At 33.6% G+C, this 12,005-nt stretch overlaps 1 protein-coding gene across 1 annotated transcript in view; it reads left to right on the forward strand.

Moving 5' to 3' along the window:
- Positions 1–12,005, forward strand: part of RGSL1 (regulator of G protein signaling like 1) — a 103,757-nt gene that overhangs the window by 31,129 nt on the left and 60,623 nt on the right. The window contains exon 11 of the mRNA XM_058309318.1: positions 6,390–6,492. Within this exon, the coding sequence (XP_058165301.1) occupies positions 6,390–6,492 (103 nt within the window). The remainder of the gene's footprint in view (positions 1–6,389; positions 6,493–12,005) is intronic.

Genomic DNA, 12,005 nt, shown 5'->3' on the forward strand with positions numbered 1-12,005 from the left:
TACATACACATTCCCAGCTGAGGTTGAACAAGACACAGCTCTGCCTTCTTGCTTTAAATGTCATACTGGCAACAAGTGTCCTTATCACAACATATTTAGTACCATGTTTTTGCATGTTTATGCTTTATGTTGGTAATTTCGTTATTTTAAACTCCCAATTTATAGAACACTTTGGGGAGATCTGATATCTTTGGATTGTTGTAGCTTTTTTATTGAGATAAAATTCATATAACATAAAATGAATCATTTTAAAGTGTAAAATTATGTGCTATTTCTTATATTCACAATGTTGTATAACCATCATCTCTATCAGTTCCAAAACATTTCCATCACCCTAAAAGGAAACCCATAGCCTTAAGTAGGTACTCCTCATTCCCACTCCCCTCAGCCCCTGGCAACCTGAATCTCCTTTCTGTCTCTATAGATTTACCTATTCTGGACATTCCATATAAATGGAATCATACATGTGACCTTTAGTGTTTGGCTTCTTTCATTTAGCATAACGTTTTCAAAGTTCATCCATGTTGTAGCATGTATCAATACTTCACTCCTTTTAATGACTGAATAACATTCCATTTTATAGGTATACCACATTTTCTTTATCCATTAATCAGATGATGGACATTTGGGTCATTTCTACCGTTGGCAATTGTGAATAGTGCTGCTACAAATATTTGTGTGCATGTGTTTGTTTGAATACCTGTATTCAATTCTTTTGAGTAGATACCTAAAGTAGAATTGCTAGGTCATATGATAACACTATGCTTAAATTTTGGCACACTGCCAAAATGATTTTTGTGGAAGCTTCATCATCTTACCTTCCCACCAGCAATGTATGAGCATCCCAATTTCTCCATATTCTCACCAACACTTATTTTCTTTTTTATTATTATTATTATGGCCATCTTAGTGGGTGTGTAGTTGTATCTCATTGTGCTTCTGATTTGCAGTTCCCAAATAACAATGATATCAAGCATCTTTCCATTCTCTTCTTGGCCATTTGTAGATTTTCTTTAGAGAAATGTTTATACAAGCCCTTTAAATGTTTTAATTGGGTTGTTTTTTCATTGTTGAGTTTAAGAGTTCTTTATTATATTTTTTGTACGAGACCCATATCAGATATATGCTGTATCAATTTATTTCTGGACTCTCAATTCTATTCCATTGAACTATATGTCTACTCTTTTTCCAGCACCACACTGTTTTGATTACTATACTTTTATAATAAGTTTTGAAATTGGGGAGTGTAAGTCCTCAAAATTTCTTTTCTTTTTCAAGATTATTTAGGCTAGTTGGTATAATTTGCAACTTCATATGAAGTTGTAACCTTGAAGGTATCTTTAATCTCATTATGTAGAAAATAACATTGACATTGAAACAGTTTTTTGAGTCTGCATACATGCAATTAACATTTTCCATTGGCATAACTTTTTTCTTCTTTTAGAACTATCCATAATCTACATAGAAAGAAAATATTTCCATTTCCACAAAAATGGTCATTGGAATTTGACAGGGATTACACTGAATCTGTAGGTTGCTTTGCGTACCCTTGCCTTATTAACAATGTTAAGTTTTCCAATCTATGAACATGGGACATCTTTCCATTTTTTAGACTTTCTTTAATTTCTTTCAGCAATTTGTATAGTTTTCCATGTAGGTCTTACACATCCTTGGTTCAATTTTTTCCTAAATATTTTACTCTGTTTCATGCTATTGTAAATAGACTTCTCTTTTGATCATTGGAATTGTTCTTTGCTAGATGTTTTGGTTTGCTAAAAGCTGCTGGGAACAATATACCAGAAATGGAGCTTTTATAATGGGAATTTATTAGATTAAAAGCTTACAGTTCTGAGGCTGTGAAAATGTCCAAATCAAGGCTTCATCAGAGATGCTGTTTCACTGAATGTCAGCTGCTGATAATCCTGTACTTCTGCTACATGGCAAGACATTCTGGTGGTTCTGCCAACCTGTGTCTCTGTCTTCTCTTCCAGGCTTACTTTTTCCCCAAGCTCAGCTGTAGGATATTGGGTATATGACTTGTCTCTCCCCTCACTTCTGGGCCTCATCTCTTTCATCCTCTTGGGAGCCACATTCCATGTTCCTGTGCTCTGCTGATTCCAGTCTCTGGTCTACATCACCTCTCTCTCAGACTTTTTTTTTTTTTTGCCACTTTTTTTTTCTGTGTGTCACTGCATGTTTCTCCAATTTATAGAGGACTCCAGCAAGAGACCAAGACCCACCACCCTGGGTCATGCCTCACAGAAATAATACAATCAAAGTTCCCCAACTGAATCCAATCAAAGGGTCCCACATCCATAGGAATGGATTAATTCCAAAAACATGATCTTTTCTGAGATCCATGAAAAGCTTCAAACTGTCACACTGGTGTACAAAAATACAACTGATTTTCACATACTGATCTTGTATCTTTCAACTTTGTTGAATTTATTAGCAATAATAGTTCTTTTGTATATTCTTTAGAATTTTCTATATATAAGGTCATGTCATCTGTAACTCGAGATAGTGTTACTTCTGACTTTCCACTTTAGATGCATTTTCTTTCTTTTTCTTACCTAGTTGCTCTGGCTAGAACTACCAGAACAATGTTGAAAAGAAGAGGTGAGCGCAAACATCTTTGCCTTGTTCCTGATCTTTGAGGGAAGATTTTCAGTATTTCGCCATTGAGTATAATGTTAGATGTGGGTTTTTCATAAATAACCTTTATTATGTTGAAGTATTCTTCTATTCCTATTCACTAAAAATATCTCCATTTAAAGCACTGTTGATTGTTTTTCTCATAAAAATTTGTTGGACTTTGTCAAGGGCTTTTTCTGTATCTTCTGAGATGATCATGTTCTCCCTTTTTCATTCTATCAATGTGGTGTACTATATTTATTAATTTTCATAAGTCGAACCACCTTTGTATACCAGGGATAAATACCATTTAGTCATGGTATATAATTCTTTCAGTATGCTGCTGAATTTGATTTGCTAGTAATCTGTTGAAGATTTTTTCATCTATATTGTGTGTTTCTAGGAATTTGTCTATTTCATCTGTGTTATCTAATCTGATTTCATACAGTTGCTCATGGTAGGCATTCTCTTATAATCCTTATATAATCTATAATCCTTTTTTTCTCTATTTTATCTCTGTCTATTCTGTTTTTATTCTCTATTTTTATTTCCCTCTTTAGAAGACTACCTTTGGGTTTAGTTTGCTCTTTTTCTAGTTCCTTAAACTATAAACTTAAATTACTGATATGAGAGCTTCTTTTAGCACAGCATTTAGAACTATAAATTTCCCTCTGAGCACTGTTTTTATTGTATCCCATAAATTTTATGTTGTGTTTTCATTTTCACTCATATCAAACTATTTTCTAATCTCTCTTGTGATTTCTTTTGTGACTCAAATTATTTTAAAGTGTGTTTAATTTCCTCACACATGTGCATTTTCTATTTCTCCTTCTGTTATTGATTTCTAGTTCAGTCCATTGTTATTGGAGAAGACATTATGGTATATGATTTCAATCTTTTTAAACTTATTGAGACTTTTTTGGTGATCTAACATGTGGTCTACCCTGGAGAATGTCCCCCATGTACTTGAGAAAATGCATATTCTGCTGTTGTTGGGTAGATTGTTCTATATGCCTGTTAGGTCTAGTTGGTTTATAGTGTTGTTTAATTCTTCTATTTTCTTCTGTCCAACTGTTCTATCAATTATTGTAAGTTGGGTATTGAAGTGCAACAGCTGCCTCAGCTCTCTTTTGGTTACTATTTGCATAGACTATCTTTTTCTATCTAAAGTGAGTTTCTTATAGACAGTTGGATCATGTTTATTGTATCCAATCTTGCAATCTTTGCCTTTTCATTGGAGAGTTTAATCTATTTACAGTTAAAGGGACAACTGTTAAGGAAAGACTTATTTCTGTCATTTTGCTATTTGTTGTCTATATGTCTTAAACCATTTTAGTTCCTCAGTTGCTTAGTTATGGCCTTCTTTTATGATTAACTGATTTTTCCCCCTACTGTAACATTTTGATTCCCTCTTCAATTCCTTTCCTGTATACTTTTAAGTTATTTCTTAGTGGTTACCCTGGGAATTACAGTTATCCTAAATTTATGACAACCTAGTTTGAATGATACCAACCTAGCTTCAATATTGTATAAGAACTTTGCTCTTACACAGTTCAGGTCCCTACCTTTTTTTATGTTATCACAAATTATATCTTTACACCTTATATACATATCAACATAGATTTATAATGATTGATTTATGCATTTGTCTTTAAAATAATAAAGGAAAAAAGAGGAGTACCAAACCAAAAATACAATAATATTGGCTTTCATATTTTTACCTGTGTTCTTTATTTTTTCATGTAACTTCTAGCTACTGTCTACTGTCCTTTCATTTCTGCCTTTCTTGTAGTCTACTACTAGCAAGGGTCATATGCTTTTTTTCTGTATTTATTTTTTTCCCTCTATATCTTTCAGTCTAGATGTTTTCTTCTGATCTAATTCCTAGTTCAAAAATTATTTCTTTGACTGTATATAACCTGTCATTAGATCTATCTGGTAATTCTTAATTCCAGTCATTAAACTTTTTACTTCTAGAATTTCTATTGTTTCTTTTTAATCTTCAGTTCTATGCTGAAATTTTCCTTTTTGTTTTTTAATTCATTGAACTAGATTAATAATAGTCATTTTTAAGTCCAGACTTGATAATTCTGTTAGCAGCATTTCCTGTGTGCATGTCAAATGTCAGGTTTTGCCCCCTTGGGTTTTTGTTCAAGTCTGTTTAAATAGTTTATTGTTTCTGATTGATTTGTGGACATTGTCTGTGAAAATTTGTGGAGATAATTAGAGGCTCTATATGATGTTACTTTCCTCAAGAGATTTTCTTTTGGTTCTGACATACACTAAATTTGAGGCATCCAGTTAAGGGATTGGAGGTGATTAAAAGTTGATTTTTCATTCCCGTAGAAGGATGGACAATTTCCAATTTCCTCTTACTCCTTGGAAACCTAATTTAAACCTGGGGTGCTATCCCCAAATTCTAATTTTTGTCCTCTCCTGCCCCAAGAGTCTGCCAACAGCTCTGCTAAATTTCTTAGTAGCTATTTTCGTAATTGGCAAATTCCTTGCGAGCAGAAGCAGTGCCAAAGTTTTGTCTATTTTCTAAAGGCCTATGGCTTTGTCTTCTGTTGTAATGTGACTTTAACATCGCAGATACTTCTAGGACAGCCGAAGTATTGATGTCAGCTTACCTTTCTGGTTAAATCAACCTCTTTGTTTCTAGTCTATATTTTTGTTTTGTTTTGTCTTAATTTCTTGCAAGCTTGGGACTTTAAAAGTGTACTATTTTTATCCAGCCTTTCCAGGTGTTTTGTATTGGAAAGGTTTGCTTTGTTTTAGGATATCTAGTCTTCCATAGTCTGGATTTTATTTTTATACCTATTCAATTGCATTTCTTTAGAGTCAATATATATTGCTATATATATATTTCTATGCTGTTTGTCACCAACCCACACAAAAATTTCCTTTGAGGTTTCATTCATTTATTCAATAAACATTTGTAAATCATTTATTTTATAACTAGACCTTTTAATGGTTGTTACAAAGATGAATAAGACATTAACCTTGCTGTTAATGAGTTTAAAATCTATTTTTTCTTCTGCAACATTAACCTCTAAGGGATCTTGTAACAGATCCTTGAAATCTGTTATTCCTTAATATTAGTGCTTTAAACATTATTTTGGAATAATGGTTCCCGATGGCAGTAGGGAACCAGAACACTGACTCTGAATCATGATGTGATAGCATAAACAAACAACAATTGAGAAGCCACCTGTGGAAGAAGCATCCTCAGGAAAGAGAATGGTTTGAATGGTTTCAGTTAAAGCAAGAAGGCAGAGGGAACCCTTGAAAAAGGGGCCAAGACTATAAACGAGTTTGCTAATTACAGAGAAAGAATTCCATAGGGGAAGTGAAAGGGATTAGAAGGATATCAGAGTTGTCAAGGAAAACATAATGTCATGTGATGATGGCCCAGAACAGATGGCTGGCTGGGGGAAGGATGACACTTGGTGCTGACTCTGTAATAAGGAGGAGAGATTGATGGGCTTGGTCTCGGCAGTTTTTCTAAGGAAGGGTGGGCCTAGGCCTAGTGGCCAGCAGACTTTCATAACACAACCTGATGGAAATTTCAGGTGGAAATTATCCCTACATCTTTGTTCTCAGCAATAAAGACCTGAGATAGCAGCAGTTATGGGGACTGCAGTTTTTCCACCTGCACTTAATATCTGATACATTTCCTTGCTACTTGGCCCTTTCTTATTCTCTGCAATGTTCCTTAGAATATGATGTTCCTCAACTTTGTCATTTTTCATTAGATTTTACAGTAGAAATTATCAAGGAACCAAAGATGGTTATGCGTTCGCAAAGGAAAATGTCCTTTAAAAAGGTTCCTTCAAGAAAGCCCTCAATTAGACCCAGGTAAGATACAAGATCTGGTTATACCCACCTCTCCAGACATAAGCTCTCTCACTAATCTCAACATAGTTAATGCTGAATTTATCTTACCTTATATGGGTTTCCTAACCATTTTCCATACATCACACGTATGTGCACAGTGCATTTTAAATCACTTTGTGTTTTAAATAATTATTTCCTAAAACTGGCAACATGTAATATATATTATGCAATAATGTTTTGTGTTGATATATGATATTATTTCATTCCATACTATGGATATAGCATGATTCATTTAACCATATCCTTTTCATTTACATTGCCTTTAATTTTTATTATTACAAATATCACCACAATAAACACCTTCATATTTGTGTTTTTCTGGATTGTTATGTAATACTTCTAAATGGCTCCTTACTTCCTATCTCTTCCTTTATCATCATCCTGGAGTTAGCCTGTGATAAGGTCCGCTGCTAGGCAAAGGCTCTGTGGCCTAGTCTTCCAAGAGTGCCCACCCTCCTTTGTTCCCACTTACCTTAGCACAAGTGTCACCTCTACATAAAAGTTCTACACATTTTATGTCTGCTATGACTTCTTCCTCCTCTGAAATCCTGAATCCCCGAAGATGCCAAGCACCTATAATGTACTACTTTTTTAGGTTATGTTTTCCACTTTCCCAGCTTGACTATAATTTTTTAAAAGCCTTGCCATTCTCTCACTCATTTTTAATTCAGTAATTATATATTTTTCATTAGAGCAGTTGCAGGCTTACAGAAAAATCTTGCAGAAAGTACAGAGATCCCATATCCCTTCCCCACACACAGAGGTTTTCCCTGTTGTGAACATTTTGCATTAGTGTGGTATTTTTGTTATAACGGATGAGCCAATATTATTGTAAATTAATTATCTATTAATGATGAGCTATATGAAAGGTACACATCTAGATTATGTGGATATAGCATCACATATAAATTGGGTTGGTCCTGTCACTGGCAGAATCTTTTACATAAAAAAAGTTTCCACAAGAGTATTTTCAATTACTGATAATATTCATTAGGGGTAATGTGTTCTCTGTCTGTCCTCAATACTCTAGTCTTCCTCCCCTCCAATAACTGAACTTATTGCCTGAGGTTCAATCATTTCTTCTTTTGGCACTTCCAATTTTTACTACTCAACCCTCCCCACTATGTCCACAGAAATATTTATTGCCCAACTACTTGATCATGAGAGTCACAGAAGTCTTTAATAAGTTCATTAAATTCTAGAGGAATATGCATGGTTGTATAGTCAGTCCACTTTTATGTCTTCTGTTAAGAACATAATGGTCCCAGGGATATAACTGTCACAATTCTCTTAAATCCTATCCCTCACTCCTATTCATTGTAATAAATAGAGTTATTGATCATATGCAGAGTCCGAGATACTCTGTGGGTGGTAATGATACAAAAATAAGTCATAATCCCTGATCTTAATCTATTACATAACTAAATAAAATATAAAGCAGACCTTAAAAATGTTATGATTAAATTTTAGCTAATTGCTATGAGGGAAAGGAGAAAGAAATCTTGAATGAAGATTGGGAAAAGTTAGAGTATTACACGAGACCCTGAATTGCTTATAGGAATTCAGTTCCAAATAAATGGGAGTATTTTGTGGTTAACACTAAACTTTCCAAGCTGAAGGAATGATACAACAATATAAAATTATGAATGTGAAAGTAGTGTTCAATGACTTGAAAATAGTTTAGTGGTGTTTAAGCATAGAATACATAGGGTGAAGGAATATAAAACATAAGTTCCAAAAGCTATGTTGAGACCAGTAGCAAAAAAAAGCCTTGATCTCATTATTAAGGAATTTGCATTGATTCATTGGCAATGGGGACACATTTTGTGATCTACTGGGATAGGAGGTAGCAGGTTTGGGTTATAAGGTTTTAAAAAATATTACTTGGCAGCAATAGCAATGATATTATAGGGTATTAGAGATCCAGAGACTGAAGACAGAAATAACTGAAAATTGTTGCAGTTATTTGTTGAGGCAAGTGATATTAAAGGTCTGAATTAAACAGCAGAAGCGGCATTGGAAGGAAGGATATGTATTTAACAAAACAAAATAAAACAAACAAAACCCTGAAGAATCAGACTTTGGAATGGTGGAGTGAGAATTTGCTAATCTTCTCCCCGGAATGATACAACTGGGAAAAACTGTCAATAACAACTTCAGAACTCTGTAAATTATCTAAGGGTATGTGACAAATTTAAGAACATTTAAAGAAGAATAATCCAGTAGTCCACAAGCTCTTCAACTAAATAGAAGAAGGAAAACTTCCCAACTTATTCTATGAGACTATTATTATTCTTATTTCAAAGACAGAGACATCAAAAGAAAAGTACAGACCAATAGCCTCATGAATGTAGATGCAAAAATTCTCCAAAAAATATTAGTAAACTGAATTTCAGGAACATATAAAGAGGACTATATACCAGGACCATGCAGAATTTATCCCAAGAAGACAACATTGATTTGACATGCAAAAATCAATTCATTCAATACACCATATGACTAGTATAATGGGGGAAAACCATAGGTTATCTCAATTGAGGCAGAAAAAAGCATCAAACAAAATCTAACACCCATTCATGACCATCATTCTCAATAAACTTGGAACAGAAGGGAACCGTGTCATCGTGATAAAGGGTGTCTGTTAAAAAAACTATAGCGAGCATCATACTTAATGATAATAGATTAAATATTTCCCCCCTAAGACAGAGAACAAGGCATGGATGTCTATCTTACCACTTCTATTCAACATTGTACTGGGGTTTTAGCAAATACCATCAGTAAAAAATGTAGATTGGAAAGGCAGAAGAAAAATTGTCTTAATTCACAGATTACATAAGCCTGCATGTAAGAAATCTACAAGAAAACCTATTAGATCTAATAAACAAATTCAACAAGTACATACAGGATACAAAAATCAATTGCATATCTGTAAACCAAAAATTAACAGTTCCAAAATGAAATTAAGAAAATTGCATTCATAATAGCATCAGAGAGAATAAAAAACATAGAATAAATTTAACTAAAGAAGTGCAGGAGTTGTACACTAAAAACTTTAAAATATTGCTGAGGGAAATTAAAGACTTAAATAAATGGAGAGATACTCCATGGTCATGGATTAGAAGACTCAATAATGTTAAAATGACAATTCTCAAATTGATTATAGATCAACATAATCCCTATAAGAATTCCAGCAAGGCTTTTTTTCCCAGAAATTGACAAACTAATCCTAAAATTTATATAGAAATGCAGAGGTCCTGGCACTAATTTTTTTAAAAGAAAGTGTAATGTGGGAGGACTTTCACATCTTTATATCTAAACTTACTATAGATTTACAGTAATTGAGACAGTATTACTGGCATAAGAACAGATATATAGATCAATGGGCCAGAATTGCAACAGAAATAATTCCTTTTATTTATGGTTAATTAATTTTCCACAGAGGTACTGAGGCAATTCAATGGTAGAAGGATAGTCTTTCAAAAAATGGTACTGGGATATTGGATAGTCACATTAAAAAAAAAAAAGCAAAAAAGCACCTAGGCCATTATTTCACACCAAACACAAGAATTAACTCAAAATAAATCAGAGCTCTAAAATGTAATAGCTAAAATTATAGAAATTTAGATTAAAAAATGAGAGAAAACCTTTATGACTTTAGGTTAGGCAAAACTGCTTAGATACAACAGTAACCATAAATCATAAAAGAAAATGGATTGATAAATTGGACTTAATCAAACTTCAAAAGTTTTGCACTTCAAAAGATACACTAAGAAAATGAAAAGTCAAGCTAGAGATGGGGGGAAAATTTTTTTTAAATCACATATCTAGGAAAGGACATATCTACTATATATAAAGAAATCTTACAAATCAGTCAGTCAAAAAACAACTAAAATATAGGCAAAAGATTTAAAAAGATATTCACCAGCAAAAATACATGGATGACTATTTTTCATGTGAAAAATAGCATTGCTTGCCACTGGGGAAATTAAGTTAAAACCACAATGAGATATCTCCTCACACCTACTCTATGTCTGTAATTAAAAAGACAGATAATGACAAATGTTAGTGAGGATGTGATGAAACATCATCCATTGCTGATGGGAATATAAAATGATATGGCCACTTTGAAAACAAGTTTGGCAGTTTCTTAGAAAGTACACATACAACTTGAAGTTATTCAAGGCATTCCTCAACAGGATCCAGCAATTCCACCCTAAGTATCTACCCAAGAGAAATGAAAGCATATTTCTCCTCAAAGACTTGCATACAAATGTTCACAGTAGCATTATTCATAATTTCCAAAAATGGAAACTCAAATAGCAAATGGATAAACAAAATACATTATGTTCATACAATGCTCTATTATTCAGCAATAAAAAGGATCAAACTGATCAAACTACTGAGAGACACTACAGTGTGTATGAACCACAAAAACATTACACTAAGTGAAAAAGCTAGAATAAGAGATCATATATCTTTAAATTCCATTTATATGAAATATCTAGTAAAGACAAACCTTTAGAGACAAAAAGTAAATTCTTGGGCTGGGGCTGATTTGGGAACAGGGATTAACTGTAAACAGGCAAAAGGGCTTTTATTAGGGCTATAGGAAAGTGCTAAGACTGGAATATGGTGATGGTTGCACAACTCAACTTACTGAAAAATCATTACATTGTAACTTGAAAACAGGTGACTTTATTATACTTTAACAAAGTTTTTTTTTAATTATAAAGGTAGAATCAATTGAACTTGGTGACAGATGTGTAAGTTGGCAATGGTTGGAAAAGGAAATGTAAATATAATTCCTGATTTTCTATTTTGGGAAATTAGATTGATGGTGGCACTATTCCCTGATATAGGTAAATCAAAGAGAAAGAACAACTTGATCAACTGCAGATGTGTGTGTAAAAGTTTAAAAAAAACAGTATCACCTAAATATGAGATTCAATGGGTACTTGAAATTTGGAAGTGGAGCTCAGGGAAGATATTTGGCACTAGAGAGAGAGTTTTATAAACCTTCCTTATATCAATGAAAATTAAAACTGCAGAGTAGGTGGAGATACCCTGGGAAAAAGCATAAGGCAAAAGAAAAGAGGGTTGAGGATGAAATATTAGCAGCACCTACAGTGAAAGAAGTCAGCAAAGAAAGTTTAAAAATATTGATCAATAACTGCCAGATCAGTCATGTTGTGCCTCTCAGATATGGCTGCCAATAAAGAACTGATTTAAATCTATGATACAAAAAAGAGGTCCCTTGAAAATAATTTCCTTTTTAAATACTCCCCAACCCACTCTTTGTTGGGGTTGTCAATGACTGGACTAAGCCTAGGAAGGATATATAAAGGTTCAAATTTATCTCCAAGGAAATAGATCAACCCACACATCCACTGTGTCCTTCACACATGCCTAAAGGCCCTGTAGTCCAGGAGATCCCCTTTCCCATTTCCTAATCAGAGCAAAAGCCAGGGTCATCA

This window comes from Dasypus novemcinctus, chromosome 13 (assembly GCF_030445035.2).
Source record: "Dasypus novemcinctus isolate mDasNov1 chromosome 13, mDasNov1.1.hap2, whole genome shotgun sequence".
In the NCBI taxonomy this organism is placed as follows: Eukaryota; Metazoa; Chordata; class Mammalia; order Cingulata; family Dasypodidae; genus Dasypus; species Dasypus novemcinctus.